The sequence below is a fragment of the Haematobia irritans genome, chromosome 1 (genome assembly GCF_050003625.1).
Source record: "Haematobia irritans isolate KBUSLIRL chromosome 1, ASM5000362v1, whole genome shotgun sequence".
Lineage (NCBI taxonomy): Eukaryota > Metazoa > Arthropoda > Insecta > Diptera > Muscidae > Haematobia > Haematobia irritans.
In genome coordinates, this window is record NC_134397.1 from 231,314,982 (window position 1) to 231,332,377 (window position 17,396).

The 17,396-nt window shown below is 34.5% G+C and overlaps 1 protein-coding gene across 6 annotated transcripts in view; it reads right to left on the minus strand.

The window, feature by feature from the left end:
- Positions 1-793: 793 nt before the first annotated feature.
- LOC142223807 (acyl-CoA Delta-9 desaturase) overlaps positions 794-17,396 on the minus strand; it is a 118,286-nt gene continuing 101,683 nt past the window's right edge. For all 6 annotated transcript variants that reach the window (XM_075293785.1, XM_075293966.1, XM_075293906.1 and 3 more), the window contains 3 exons: positions 10,841-10,971; positions 2,164-2,555; positions 794-2,087 (listed from right to left, as the gene is read on the minus strand). In XM_075293785.1, the coding sequence (XP_075149900.1) occupies positions 1,688-2,087; positions 2,164-2,555; positions 10,841-10,971 (923 nt within the window). In that variant the 3' untranslated portion in view covers positions 794-1,687. The remainder of the gene's footprint in view (positions 2,088-2,163; positions 2,556-10,840; positions 10,972-17,396) is intronic.

Sequence of the window (17,396 nt, forward strand, 5' to 3'; positions counted from 1 at the left end):
TCCATATCAGTCCATAAACATATGTAGCCCCCATATAAACCCATCCCGAGATTTGGTTTTGGAGCCTCTTGGAGGAGCAAATTTCACCCCAGTCAGTTGAAATTTGGTACATTGTGCTAGTATATAGCCGTTAACAACCATGCCTAACTAGGTCCATATCGGTCTATAGTTATATATAGCCCTCAGATAAATCGATCCCCAATCACACAAAAACTGGTCCATATCAAGTTCATAATACTTATAGCCCCCATATAAGCGACCCCCATATTTCAATTCTGACTCTCTAGGTTCCGTGCAAAAATCCATGTCGATTCGATATGGTTGAAATTTGTAGACTTACCTATACATAACTTTTTTGTCTAATATATACCACATATGGCCTAACTCACAATTTAGAAAACGATGTTACGAAGTTTTAATATACCACAACCCAAGTAGTTCGATTGTGGATGACAGTCTTTCGTAAAAGTTTCTACGCAATCTATGGTGGAGGGTACATAAGATTCGGCCTGGCCGAACTTACGGCCGTATATACTTGTTTTTGTTACGTTGTTGTCTAGTTTTTAAGATGCGGTTATAATTTGCACCATCAAAAAAGTAAACTTTTCCTAATAATTTAAAATAAAATGAATTATTTTTATTTAGACCAACTGAATATCTGTAGTTTTATTAATATCTTCCATTAAAATAATAATATCTTCAATTAATATTAAAAATGCACAAAAATCGTGTACGGCTATTATTTTGTTTGGCTTACCTTTTCTCATACAAAATTGACCAATTAAAAGACACATTTCTTTATAATATTTTTCTAAAACTCATAATTTACGAATTTCTTTCTCGATACATTTCAGTGGTGTTGCTTAAGCTCTAAACTGTGTTTTCTCCATAAATACATAATGTATATATATATTAAAAAAAAGAGATTTTTATAAGTGCCATTGAACTATACCACACCACACAAATTTTCAAAAAGAACAAGAAAAAAATCGAAAACCTCATAGGAGTCTGTATTTTTTTTTTTATATTTTAAAGTAAGTTTCACTTAGGTCTCAGCTTCTTTCGATAAAATTAGTTTCATAAACCTATTTATGATATTTCATGCAATTGATTCGCTTACAGGCTAATGCAAAATATTAATAATGTATTTCATAGTTGGTAAAAAATAAAATAATAAAATAAAATAAGAAAAAATATTTAAGTACTAAATTTCTAGATTACGAAATCTGGTAGATCGATCAATAACCAAAGGCCATGAGGATATATCCAATGGATGCGATCCAAATGAGCGAAATGTGATGGAAAGAAACAAGCTCACACCATGATTAAAACTAGGACATAACATTTTAAATGTGTGTTGTTTGTGCGTGTGTATGTGTATGTTTAATATTTTTATCATTATACCCCTGATATATATATATATATTTGTTGTTGTTGTTGATTTTTTTAAATAGCTTTTTAAGTTATTGTAGTTGTTGTGGGATTTATATTTGAATAAGAGGGGGGAAGAAATACCAAAAAACCATATCTTTTAACAAAAGGATTCGAAATGATCTTTTTTTGTGTGTTTTTTTTTTTTTTAATAAATATTTCCTTTTGATTTGATTTTTGTTAATTATTCATTTGATTTTACAAAAAAAAACGCAAGGATAGTTGAACTTATCAGGTAGTTATTAGGATATATAGCTTAGGCTAATACGGACTTTTTCGCTGAATTCTCATTCTCATCGAGTTTTGTGCTTTCCGTACTTGAAGATTCAGCATCATCATCCTCACAAGGATATTCTGGATCGGGTACTTCAGGCATATGATGGTGATCATGATGATGATGATGATGGTCTACAGAGGGATGAGTACCATCACCATATTTATCCAAAGTACGTTGAACCAAATCCTTGGAGGGTTCCTTACGATCCCAACACCAACCCAATTTAGCAAAACCATCTAAAATCATGGTGGTAACATTCAAAGAATATTTGCCCAATTCAGCTGCTTTGTAATCCCAAGGGAAGACATGGTGATAATTGTGCCATCCCTCACCCATGGCAACAAAGGAAACGATTTTATTTTCTCTGGGATTGATACGTCTGTAGTAAAAAAAAATCAAAATTAATTTACAAACTTCAAGAAAAAAATCTTTAATTTTCTTGTAATTTAACTTACTTATCATAGGGTCTGGTTCCCCACAAATGAGCAGCACTATTCACTGACCAGGTGAAATTTAACGAGTACACATAACGGAAGACACATTGCATGACAAAACTCAAATACCATTCTTCACCCCAGAAATAGACGGGTATGGCAGTGGGTATAATGAAACAGCACAACATTTTCAAGGGTATGAAATATTTCTCATGGAATCGGACCACAGGATCAGCCAAAATGTCACTCATATCCAATTGACGGCCACGTTTCAAGACCTCAGGATGCTTGTACATCATCAGCCAGCCAACATGAGCAAAGAAAAATCCACGATTTGAATTATGAGGATCAGCATCTGTCTCGGAATACTTATGATGTACTCGATGATCTCGAACCCAATCGTAGAGGCTATTCTGTAAGTTAGAACAGAAAACAAAAAATTTATTTTTTTAATAAACTTATTCATAACATATAAAAAATTTAATTTGATATATATAAAAAATTTTTTAATTTAAAGAAATCGTCTTTAACTCAACTGACACATTGAATTTTTAAATTTAAGATAAAAATGCTTCAAATATAGGCTAAGACTCATTTTAAGGATTTGCATATTTGGTTTAAAGTTTTTTTTTTAGCATTAAGAAAACAGTTTTTACTTTGAAGTACTTGGCATAATTTGGATTTTGAAACTGGAATTTGTTTATAAATGAATACCTTTATTATTGTATCGCAAAACAGAGAAGAAAAATTCGATGAATGAGATCTGTATCCAATTTTAATTTTATCTATCCTAAATTTAAAGCCAGAGAGGTCCCCAAAAAATGTTTTTATTTTAAAGAAGCTCGGAATCAATACCAAAATCCTTAAAAGAAGGTCAAAATCTTTGGATCTAAGTAAACTTTTGTTTGAGTGTACGAAATACTGTCATCCACAATCGAATTACTTGGGTTGTGGTATCTTAAATCGTTTTCTATATTGTGAGTTAGTCCATACGTGGTATATATTAGGCAAAAAAGGTATGTGTAGGTAAGTCTACAAATCATTACGAATCAATATGGACTTTTGCACGGTACGTAGGGAGCCAGAATTGAAATATGGGGGTCGCTTATATGGGGCTATATGGGAGCCACCGTGGTGCAATGGTTAGCATGCCCGCCTTGCATACACAAGGTCGTGGGTTCGATTCCTGCTACGACCGAACACCAAAAAGTTTTTCAGCGGTGGATTATCCCACCTCAGTAATGCTGGTGACATTTCTGAGGGTTTCAAAGCTTCTCTAAGTGGTTCCACTGGAATGCGGAACGCCGTTCGGACTCGGCTATAAAAAGGAGGTCCCTTGTCATTGAGCTTAACATGGAATCGGGCAGCACTCAGTGATAAGAGAGAAGTTCACCACCGTGGTATCACAATGGACTGAATAGTCTAACTAAGCCTGACACATCGGGCTGCCACATAACCTAACCTAACCTATGGGGCTATATACAATTATGAACTTGATATGGACCAATTTTTGTGTGATTGGGGATCGATTTATCTGAGGGCTATATATAACTATAGACCGATATGGACCTAGTTAGGCATGGTTGTTAACGGCCATATAATAGCACAATGTACCAAATTTCAACTGACTCGGATGAAATTTGCTCCTCCAACAGGTTCCAAAACCAAATCTCGGGATCGGTAACCACGTACCAAATTTCAATCAGATCGGATGAATTTTGCTTCTCCAAAAGGCGCCGGAGGTCAAATCTGGGGATCGCTTTATATGGGGGCTATATATATAATTATGGACTGATTTCGACCAATTTTTGCATGGGTGTTTGAGGCCATATATTAACACCACGTAGCAAATATAAACTGAATCAGATGAATTTTGGTCTTCCAAGAGGCTCCGGAGGTCAAATCTGGTGATCGGTTTATATGGGGCTATATATATTTATGCACCGATGTGGACCAATTTTTGCATGGTCATTAGAGACCATATACTAACACCATGTACCAAATTTCAGCCGGATCGGATGAAATTTGCTTCTCTTAGAGGGTCTGCAAGTCAAATTTGGGGGTCCGTTTATATGGGGACTATACGTAAAAGTGGACCGATATGGCCCATTTGCAATACCATCCGACCTACATCAATAACAACTACTTGTTCCAAGTTTCAAGTCGATAGCTTGTTTCGTTCGGAAGTTAGCGTGATTTCAACAGACGGACGGACGGACTGACATGCTCAAATCGACTCAGAATTTCACCACGACCAAGAATATATATATATACTTTATGGGGTCTTAGAGCAATATTTCGATGTGTTTAAAACGGAATGACAAAGTTTATATACTCCCATCCTATGGTGGAGGGTATAAAAAAATTTAAAGACATTTATAGTGAAAGTATAAAAATGCGATTACATTTGAGTAAAATTTTTGCTCTGTGTAAATTATAATGATGGACAAAAATTGCATTGTCATTTACATTCAATCTGAAACTTAATGATCTTTCATTATTTTTGCATCATTGATTGAATACTTATGTGAAAACGCTGCTATTGTTAGTTTGTCTTTGTGGTACACAAAAATACTAAAAGTCATTCGAGTTTTTCAATTGTTTTGATGAATAAATATTTTAAGTGTGAATAACAATTTTTTTGTGTGGTACAAGTATTTCCTTGAACAGAACTTAAATACATACTAAAGGGTGATTCTTTTGAGGTTAGGATTTTCATGCATTAGTATTTGACAGATCACGTGGGATTTCAGACATGGTGTCAAAGAGAAAGATGCTCAGTATGCTTTGACATTTCATCATGAATAGACTTACTAACGAGCCACAACGTCGAATTTTCAGTGAATGGGCCCTAGAAAAGTTGGCAGAAAATCCGCTTTTTTATCGACAAATTTTGTTCAGCGATGAGGCTCATTTCTGGTTGAATGGCTACGTAAATAAGCAAAATTGCCGCATTTGGAGTGAAGAGCAACCAGAAGCCGTTCAAGAACTGCCCATGCATCCCGAAAAATGCACTGTTTGGTGTGGTTTGTACGCTGGTGGAATCATTGGACCGTATTTTTTCAAAGATCCTGTTGGACGCAACGTTACGGTGAATGGCGATCGCTATCGTTCGATGCTAACAAACTTTTTGTTGCCAAAAATGGAAGAACTGAACTTGGTTGACATGTGGTTTCAACAAGATGGCGCTACATGCCACACAGCTCGCGATTCTATGGCCATTTTGAGGGAAAACTTCGGAGAACAATTCATCTCAAGAAATGGACCGGTAAGTTGGCCACCAAGATCATGCGATTTGACGCCTTTAGACTATTTTTTGTGGGGCTACGTCAAGTCTAAAGTCTACAGAAATAAGCCAGCAACTATTCCAGCTTTGGAAGACAACATTTCCGAAGAAATTCGGGCTATTCCGGCCGAAATGCTCGAAAAAGTTGCCCAAAATTGGACTTTCCGAATGGACCACCTAAGACGCAGCCGCGGTCAACATTTAAATGAAATTATCTTCAAAAAGTAAATGTCATGGACCAATCTAACGTTTCAAATAAAGAACCGATGAGATTTTGCAAATTTTATGCGTTTTTTTTTTAAAAAAAAGTTATCAAGCTCTTAACAAATCACCCTTTATATATACACTCAAAAATTTGGATATAATTTAGTGAGTTTGTTATTGCATCCAAGCCAAAAGAGAGAGAGGAATTACAATAAGGAATGAAAATATATTGGGTCCGATTTAAAGCCAAGGTGAAGTCAGTTCAATAGAATTTTATGTGAAAATATCAATTTTTTATGTCGAATCGCTTAATACTAAAAACAGAACTGTCTTTTGAGCAAGTATAAAATCATTGTGTCTTCAAAAATTTCATTTATGCTTTAAGACACCTCGTAGCGATTTGGTTATAATTGAAATTGGATCATATTATTTTTACCTAGACTGAAAACAATAATTGACTAAATATGAAGGATATGAAAATGCAATCTAAACTTTAGGACACATAATTTATAGAATATTATGAACAAATTTCATTTAAATATAGAAGTCCTAATAAAATTTATATAATCTTTGCTTCAACAATTTTATTTATTAAATTTAGGACACTAATGTTGGCAATTGTCGTCCCAATGTTAATGTGGTATGGCTTTCAAGTAAGTTTAAAATTTTCGTAAAGTAAAGAAAACATATTCGATTCAAAGAAATCGTCTTTAAATTAACTGATATATTGATTCTTTAGATTTAGGTTAAAAACGCTTTAAATATATGCTACGATTTTTTTGAAGATTTTGTGTCTTTAGTTTATAGTTTCTTTTTATACCCTCCACCATAGGATGGGGGGTATATTAACTTCGTCATTCCGTTTGTAACACATCGAAATATTGCTCTAAGACCCCATAAAGTATATATATTATGGGTCGTGGTGAAATTCTGAGTCGATCTGAGCATGTCCGTCCGTCCGTCTGTTGAAATCACGCTAACTTCCGAACGAAACAAGCTATCGACTTGAAACTTGGCACAAGTAGTTGTTATTGATGTAGGTCGGATGGTATTGCAAATGGGCCATATCGGTCCACTTTTACGTATAGCCCCCATATAAACGGACCCCCATATTTGGCTTGCGAGGCTTCTAAGAGAAGCAAATTTCATCCCATCCGGCTGAAATTTGGTACATGGTGTTAGTATATGGTCTAAAACAACTATGTAAAAATTGGTCCACATCGGTCCATAATTATATATAGCCCCCATATAAACCGATCCCCGATTTGGCTTGCGAGGCCTCTAAGAGAAGCAAATTTCATCCGATCTGGCTGAAATTTGGTACATGGTGTTAGTATATGGTCTCTAACAACCATGCAAAAATTGGTCCACATCGGTCCATAATTATATATAGCCCCCATATAAACCGATCCCCCGATTTGGCTTGCGAGGCCTCTAAGAGAAGCAAAATTCATCTGATTCAGTTGAAATTTGGTACGTGGTGTTAATATATGGCATCAAACTCCCATGCAAAAATTGGTTGAAATCGGTCCATAATTATATATAGGCCCCATATAAACCGATCCCCAGATTTGACCTCCAGAGCCCCTTGGAAGAGCAAAATTCTTCCCATTCGGTTAAAATTTGGTACGTGATGTTAGTATATGGTATCCAACAACCATGCATGAATTGGTTCCTACCAGCCCTTAATTATATATAGCTCCCATATAAACCGATCCCCAGAGTTAACCTCCGGTGCCTTTTGGAGAAGCAAAATTCATCCAATCTGCTTGAAATTTGGTATGTGGTGATCGTATATGATATTTAACAACAATGCCATATCAGTCCATAATCATATATAGCACCATATAAACCGATCCCGAGATTTGGTTTTGGAGCCTCTTGGAGGAGCAAATTTCATCCGAGTGAGTTTAAATTTGGTACATTGTGCTAGTATATGGTCATTAACAACCATGCCTAACTTCACCCAGAAAAAAGTGCCTTCGAAACTAAAGGAAAAATTTTTCATCAACATAGTTTATCCATTTTATTTCCATTAAGGTAAATTTTTGTGAGAAATAATAAAATTTACTCGTTTCAGTAAAAAAATCCTAAACTGTAAGCAGTTAGGAATAGTTCATTAACTAGAATAAGGCATGGAATTTTACTCATACTGTTTTCTTCGCTGGGTATAAGAATTTCCTACTGAACAAGAAAATTTTATTGACCGATAACAAAGCATTCGTAAAAATAAACAAAAAACGAACTAAAACCAAGTTTCCTCAAAATTAGTAAAATTTCTTATAAAGTGATAATTGCGACTTCCTTTATAATAGAAACTTTTTCATATATACGAACAACACTTGGCTTATAAAAATATTTTAGTTCATTCGTACTAAGAAGTATGCAATCCTTTCAAAACTTAAGGAAACAAACTTGTTAGAATATAGGAAATTTTCCTATATTTCTATTGTCTACCTGTAATCGATACCTGTCATCGTAATCGATGTGTTTGCGCGTGGGTGTAATCGATATGTTTGCGCGTGGTTTGTTTTTTAGTTGGAATCGCGTTGTTGTGGTATACGGAGAGATTGTTAAAAAATAATATAATAAATAGCAAATAAAATATATACAATATTTGTTATTTTAAATTAGTGAGAAAATTTTTCGTTTTTTGAAAATAAATCTATCAATGTCGTGATGGTGTATAAAGGAAGAAAACACCAGCAGTATAACAACCCTTTCATTTGTCTTCATTTTGGAATCTTCAAATATCAGGTAATATTCAGTGACGCTAACCTTTTGTAACAAAAATGTTTTATCATTTTTTATATTTGTAGATATTGAAATTGTAAAAGGAGGACAAAATCGTTAGGAAGCAACTTATTACAAGTGAAAAGTACAAGAAGAAGATGAAAAAGTGCGTTTTACAGTTGATAATATCACATGGAAATTGGAAATAGTGGAATAATAAACTAATATTTCAAGGACAGTCGATGCTGTTGATTCTTAATAAATATATTCAATATATTAATAAAACAGGTCTTTTATTGAAGATAAAATTGCTTATATAAATAAATAAAATTGTATTTAAAAACGAAGGCAAGCAGTTCTAATTATGAAGTAAAAGTTTTACCACAAATATGTAAGATTTGTCCAAACGAATGAAAAAATTTCAATAAAATCATTCCATATATGAATTCAAATAAGTTAAATTTATTCATTCTGTAGTATAGTGGTACATAAATATAGGAAAATGTTAACTAATATATGGAATGCATTCTACCTAATTTCTACGAAAATCACATCGTTCAAACAAATAAAAATGTCTTTGGCGCTATACGAAGTTCAACTTTCTTCACAATGAGTTCATTTTAACTTAAAGAAGTGGTCACTTTTTTCTGGGTGTAGGTCCATATCGGTCTATAGTTATATATACATATACATATACATATATATATATATATATATATATATATATATATATATATATATATATATATATATATATATATATATATATATATATATATATATATATATATATATATATATATATATATATATATATATATATATATATATATATATATATATATATATATATATATATATATATATATATATATATATATATATATATATATCCCTCAGATAAATCGATTTCCAATCACACAAAAATTGGTCCATATCAAGTTCATAATTGTACATAGCCCCCATATAAGCGACCCCCATATTTCAATTCTGGCTCTCTACGTACCGTCCAAAAAGTCCATATCGATTCGTAATTATTTGTAGACTTAACTATACATCACCTCTTTTTTCTAATATATACCACGTATGGACTAACTCACAATTTAGAAAACGATGTTAAGAAGTTTTAAGATACCACAACCCAAGTATTTCGATTGTGGATGACAGTCTTACGTAGAAGTTTCTACGCAATCCATGGTGGAGGGTATATAAGATTCGGCCTGGCCGAACTTACGGCCGTATATACTTGTTTTTTTTTTTTTTTTTGTTTACATTAGGGACACATTTTCCAAATTCCTCTGCACTGTTAGAAAAATATGTTTTTCATATGTTCCGATATAAACAAAATGTGTTTTGGGCGCAATTTGTAAACACAATATATTTAAGTGCAAACATGTAATGTTCCTAAACTAACACTAAATGTTTGGGACACATATGTTAATATGTTAGAATATTTTATGTTTGGGGCATGAATGTTTCATAAAAATAATATGTGTGAATGTAAACATAACAGGTTGGCTGATAAGTCCCCGTTCTGACAAAATGATTTTGAATGACCGTAAAATGAAGTTGATTGAGATAACAGAGGCCTTAAAGATATCAAAGGAACGTGTTGGTCATATCATTCATCAATATTTGGATATGAGGAAGATCTGTGCAAAATGGGTGCCGCTCGAGCTCAAATTTGACCAAAAACAACAACGTGTTGATGATTCTGAGCGGTGTTTGCAGTTGTTAACTCATAATACACCCGAGTTTTTCCGTCGATATGTGACAATGGATCTATTCTCCAGATCTGGCCCCCAGCGACTTTTTCTTGTTCTCAGACCTCAAAAGGATGCTCGCAGGGAAAAAATTTGGCTGCAATGAAGAGGTGATCGCCGAAACTGAGGCCTAGTTTGAGGCAAAATCGAAGGAGTACTACCAAAATGGTATCAAAAAAATAGGAAGGTCGTTATAAACGTTGTATCGCTCTTGAAGTTAACTATGTTGAATAATAAAAAGGAATTTTGACAAAAAAAATGTGTTTTTCTTTGTTAGACCGGGAACTTATCAGCCAACCTGTTAGAATTGCTAGAAAAGCGTTGGACTAAGTGTACTGAAGTTTCAGGAGATTATATTGAAAAATAAAAATATTTTTGAAAAAATAACTATTCTCTTTGATTGATAGGCTAAGAAGTTTCCGAACCGCCCTCGTATATATATTGGAGCCACTGAACGATCTAAAACTGAACGATTGAACTAAAATTGCGACCTAGACTTTGATTACAAAAATGTGTTCACAGAAAATGTGTTCACAGAAACGGGGCCACCCCAAACCTTTCTAGAAAATTTGAAGCAAAATGTGCAAACCTTCGACCGACAGCGATAAATCGATTATCTCAATTGAATAATATTTATTTTTAATAATATTTTGTAATGTAATGACATATTCGATACAAAAGTAGAAAATTTCAATACTATGTTAATGCTTACCTGTCCAGCCGCCGTAAAACATAACATCAGTATAACTCGCAAAGGTAGATTTGCTTTAAACGAGCGATGTGTCCAATAACGATGGGCTCCACCGGTAACACCAAAACCCACAACACCGCCCATGATGTAAGCTAAAATGATGAGGAAAAAAACGAAAAAAAATAATTTAAAATTAGCACATTTACACAAACGTTAGAAATTAATTTAATAAATACTAAATAATTAATTAAATAAATATCAGTCATAATTTCTAAAAAAAAATATTTCGATTATATGGCGTATATGACATTGCATGTATAGGTATGTTCATCATGTAACTTAATCGTCATTGCTTAAAACCAGTTGATTTCCTTGAAAATAATGGGTCAATATTTAAATTCCCAATATTATATTCCATCGCTTTTAAGTTGTGGTAATTTTACATGGTAAACAAAAATATTTTTTTTATTTATTTGTTTATATATATATATTTTTGTTCTTCTCTCCAAGATATTTACATTTTTCATAAGAAATACATACGTTATATTCAGATACATTTTAAATGACATTATTATTAATGAGATATAATCCGGAAAAAACTAGTTTTCTGTTATTTTCTTTCGAAAAAAGTCCCTTTTGTTATGAAGTAGGGGGGAAAGACACACGAAAAAAAAAAAACAAAATAAAATAAAACTTCCCAACAATGAATATCACTACCGCAAACTATGAATCTGGTTTTTTACTCAATACGTACGTCTAAACGAATTCATTCAATTCGCCACATGGGTTTGCCCAATGCTTAGATGCTAAAGTTAAATACATCAACCACAAATCGGTAGTGTAACCTGGTATATGGTTTAACCCTATGACTCACTTGGCCCCTTCACCTACAATTATGTAAACTTTTTTCCACTTTGAAAAATATCTATAATTAATGTTTTGTTTTATTTTCGGTGCATTGTCCATTTAAAGGGAATTTGGCAATTTCAAATATTTGACAAGTTAGATGTAGTAATTTTCACAAACATATTCAACACTAAGCAATTGACTTAGGGTTCAAGAAAATTTTATTTTTAAAATATCTATAATGTAGACCGTGAAGTTATTTTAAAAATGTTTACACATTTATTGAAATTTCCATTTTCTTTTAGACATTAAGCAATAATTTGTTTTATTGTTTTTCAATTTCGAATATATAGGGAGCCACCGTGGTGCAATGGTTAGCATGCCCGCCTTGCATACACAAGGTCGTGGGTTCGATTCCTGCTTCGACCGAACACCAAAAAGTTTTTCAGCGGTGGATTATCCCACCTCAGTAATGTTGGTGACATTTCTGAGGGTTTCAAAGCTTCTCTAAGTGGTTTCACTGCAATGTGGAACGCCGTTCGGACTCGGCTATAAAAAGGAGGTCCCTTGTCATTGAGCTTAACACGGAATCGGGCAGCACTCAGTGATAATTGAGAAGTTCACCAATGTGGTATCACAATGGACTGAATAGTCTAAGTGAGCCTAATACATCGGGCTGTTACCTAACCTAATTTCGAATAGAATTATGGTTTGTTATTGTTGGTTTCCTCTTCAATTCTTTCACAACTGTTTTAATTTCTCAGGAGTGCAAGAACTATCCTAGCCGAAAATCGGGTACATTGGATTAAAAGTCATAATAAAAGTTGGGATTCTCAAAAGTTCCTAAAAATCAAACATTTTGAATAGGCATCAGATATAATAGTAAGAGTGCAAGATACACTCAAAAAAAGTTTACATGGATTCAAAGAATTTGATCTTCCCTTCAGGATTTTGGTATTGATGCCGAGCCAAGGATGCGGCTTCTCTAAAATAAAGAAATTTTTTAGCTACCTATGTTCCTTTAAATCTATGATCAATAAAATTAAAATTAAGATAGAAATTCCATTTATCGAATTTTCATTCTCTTTTTGGGGTATATTCATAAAGCTATTCACGTACAAACAAAATACACTTTAAAAATCCAAATTATAATGGATACATCAACGTACAACATGTTTTCTTAATTCCAAAACAAGCTTTAAACCAATGATGCTAAATCCTCAAAATAAGTCTTAGCCTATATTTCAAGCGCTTTTATCTTAAATGTAAAGATTCAATATTTCAATTAATTTAAGGACGATTTAAACTTTAAATAAAATGTGTTTCTTTACTTTAAGGCAAATTGGTAACAGAGGGATGAAAATTTATAAAATTTGTGTCTTAAATTTAACAAAAAAACAAGTATATACGGCCGTAAGTTCGGCCAGACTGAAGCTTATGTACCCTCCACCATGGATTGCGTAGAAACTTCTATTGAAGACTGTCATCCACAATCGAATTACTTGGGTTGCGGTAACACTTGCCGATGGTAAGGTATCTTAAAACTTCCTAACACCGTAATATATACCACATAGTCCATATGTGGTATATATTAAACTAAACAAGTATAAACGGCCAGGCCGAATCTTATGTACCCTCCACCATGGATTGCGTCAATCGAATTACTTGGGTTGTGGTATCTTAAATCGTTTCCTAAATTGTGTGTTAGTCCATACGTGGTATACATTAGACAAAAAAAGTATGTGTAGGTAAGTCTACAAATAATTACGAATCGATATGGACTTTTGCACGGTACGTAGGGAGCCAGAACTGCAATATGGGGGTCGCTTATATGGGGGCTATATACAATTATTGATATGGACCAATTTTTGTGTGATTGGGGATCGATTTATCTGAGGGCTATATATAACTATAGACCGATATAGACCTAGTTAGGCATGGTTGTTAACGGCCATATACTAGCACAATGTACAAAATTTCAACTAACTCGGATGAAATTTGCTCCTCCAAGAGGCTCCAAAACCAAATATCGGGATCGGTTTATATGGGGGCTATATATGATTATGGACTGATATGGACCACCTTTGGCATGGTTATTAAATATCATATACAACCACCATGTACAAAATTTCAACCAGATCGGATGAATTTTGCTTCTCCAAAAGGCACCGGAGGTCAAATCTGTGGATCGGTTTATATGGGTGCTATATATAATTATGGACTGATATGAACCAATTCCTGCATGGTTGTTGGATACCATATACTAACATCACGTACCAAATTTCAACCGAATCGGATGAAGTTTGCTCTTCCAAGGGGCTCCGGAGGTCAAATCTGGGGATCGGTTTATATGGGGGCTATATATAATTATGGACCGATTTCGACCAATTTTTGCATGGGAGTTTAAGGCCAGATATTAACACCACGTACCAAATTTCAACTGAATCAGATGAATTGTCTTCCAAGAGGCTCCGGAAGTCAAATCTGGTGATCGGTTTATATGGGGGCTATATATAATTATGGACCGATGTGGACCAATTTTTGCATGGTTGTTAGAGACCATATACTTACACCATGTACCAAATTTCAGCCGGATCGGATGAAATTTGCTTCTCTTAGAGGCCTCGCAAGCCAAATCGGCGGATCGGTTTATATGGGGGATATATATAATTATGGACCGATGTGGACCAATTTTTGCATGGTTGTTAGAGACCATATACTAACACCATGTACCAAATTTCAGCCGGATAGGATGAAATTTGCTGCTCTTCGAGGACTCGCAAGCCAAATCGGGGGATCGGTTTATATGGGGGCTCTATATACTCATGGACCGATGTGGACCAATTTTTGCATGGTTGTTAGAGACCATATACTAACACCATGTACCAAATTTCAGCCGGATCGGATGAAATTTGCTTCTCTTAGAGGCCTCGCAAGCTATATCGGGGGATCGGTTTATATGGGGGCTATATATAATTATGGACCGATGTGGACCAATTTTTGCATGGTTGTTAGAGACCATATACTAACACCATGTACCAAATTTGCTTCTCTTAGAGGCTTCGCAAGCCAAATTTGGGGGTCCGTTTATATGGGGGCTATACGTAAAAGTGGACCGATATGGCCCATTTGCAATACCATCCGACCTACATCAATAGCAACTACTTGTGCCAAGTTTCAAGTCGATAGCTTGTTTCGTTCGGAAGTTAGCGTGATTTCAACAGACGGACGGACATGCTCAGATCGACTCAGAATTTCACCACGACCCAGAATATATATACTTTATGGGGTCTTAGAGCAATATTTCGATGTGTTACAAACGGAATGACAAAGTTAATATACCCCCCATCCTATGGTGGAGGGTATAAAAAGGCCAATTAAATACGTATATAATTAAGTTTAAAGTTTCTATAGAAATAATATTTTGACAAAATAAAATTTTGACAACATTTTCTATAGAAGCAAAATTTGGAAAAAAATTTCTATAGAAATAAAATTTTGACAAAATTTTCTATAGAAATAAAATTTTTACAACATTTTCTATAGAAATAACATTTTGACAAAATTTTCTATAAAAATAAAATTTTGGTATATTATTTTTGGCTCGAGTGGCAACCATGATTATGAACCAATATGGACCAATTTTTGTGTGATTGGGGATCGACTATATATAACTATAGACCGATATGGACCAATTTTGGCATGGTAATTAGCGGCCTTATACTAACACCACGTTGCAAATTTCAACTGGATCAGATGAAGTTTGTTCCTCCAAGAGGCTCCGGAGATCAAATCTGGGGAACGGTTCATATGGGGGCTATATATAATTATGGACCGATATGGACCAATTCTTGCGTGTTTGTTAGAGACCACATTCTAACACCACTTTCCAAATTTCAACCGGATCGGATGAATTTTGCTCCTCCAAGAGGCTTCGGAGGACAAATCTTGGGATCGATTTATATGGGGGCTATATATAATTATGGACCGATTTGGACCAATTTTAGCATGGTTTTTAGAGACCACATATCAACACTATGTACCAAATTTCAGCCGTATCGGATGAAATTTGCTTCTCTTGGAGGCTCCGCAAGCCAAATCTGGGGATCGGTTTATATGGGGGCTATATATAATTATAGACCGATGTGGACCAATTTTGGCATGGTTGATGGGGACCATATACCAACATCATCTACCAAATTTCAGGCGTATCGGATGAAATTTGCTTCTCTTTGAGGCTCCCCAGCACCCTTATACTAACACCACGTTGCAAAGTTCAACTGGATCAGATGAATTTTGCTCCTCCAAGAGGCTCCGGAGGACAAATCTGGGGATCGATTTATATGGGGGCTATATATAATTATGGGCCGATATGGACCAATTTTGGCATGGTTGATAGAGACCATATACCAGCATCATCTACAAATTTCAGGCGGATCGGATGAAATTTGCTTCTCTTTGAGGCTCCGCAAGCCAAATCTGGGGATCGGTTTATATGGGGGCTATATATAATTATGGACCGATGTGGACCAATTTTAGCATGGTTTTTAGAGACCACATACCAACACCATGTGCCAAATTTCAGCCGTATCGGATGAAATTTGCTTCTCTTTGAGGCTCTGGGGTTCGGTTTATATGGGGGCTATATATAATTATGAACCGATGTGGACCAATTTGTGCATGGTTGTTAGAGACCATATACCAACATCATGTACCAAATTTCAGCAAGATCGGATGAAATTTGCTTCTCTTTGAGGCTTCGCATGCCAAATCTGGGGATCGTTTTATATGGGGGCTATATATAATTATAGACCGATATGGACCAATTTGTGTATGGTTGTTAGAGACCATATACCAACACCATGTACCAAATTTCAGCCGGATCGGATGAAATATGCTTCTCTTAGACGCTCCGCAGGCCAAATCTGAGGTCCGTTTATATGGGGGCTATACGTAAAAGTGGACCGATATGGCCCATTTACAATACCATCCGAGTTACATCAATAACAACTACTTGTGCCAAGTTTCAAGTCGATAGCTCGTTTCGTTCCGAAGTTAGCGTGATTTCAACAGACGGACGGACGGAAATGTTTAGATCGACTCAGAATTTCACCACGATCCAGAATGTATATACTTTATGGGGTCTTAGAGCAATATTTCGATGTGTTACAAACGGAATAACAAAGTTAATATAACCCCCATCCTATGGTGGAGGGTATAAAAATATGTTAAATTTAGCGTTAATTTAACTACGATTTTTTTTAGTGTAGTGTACAGAAAAAAGGAACGTAAATAATGATTATATTTTATTATTTTTTCCTTGCCCTTTAAAAAGATAGTGTTGTTTAAGGTTGCTGGCCAACATTAGTTTTACAATTTAAAAGCAATACATCTCAATTACTGTTCTTAAGCTTTACTTTATAAAATAAAAAAACATAAACATTGAGACAGACATTCTTCAATAATTCTTCACCTAATAGAGAGTAATGAAGTGAATTTGTCACTAGCCTAATTACATACTATTATTGCATTAACGCTTAACTGGCCATTTCAGATGAGGAAGATGGGAGATTGGCTTGCCTCATACCAAATGTTGCATTTACCAGATAAGTTTAATACATGTTTGTAATCTTTTAGTTGTTTTTGTTTTTATTTTTTAAATGAAAAATGTAATTTTCTTAATGAAACAATGTTAAATTTTAGGCAACAACAAAAAAAAAACATTTTCCCC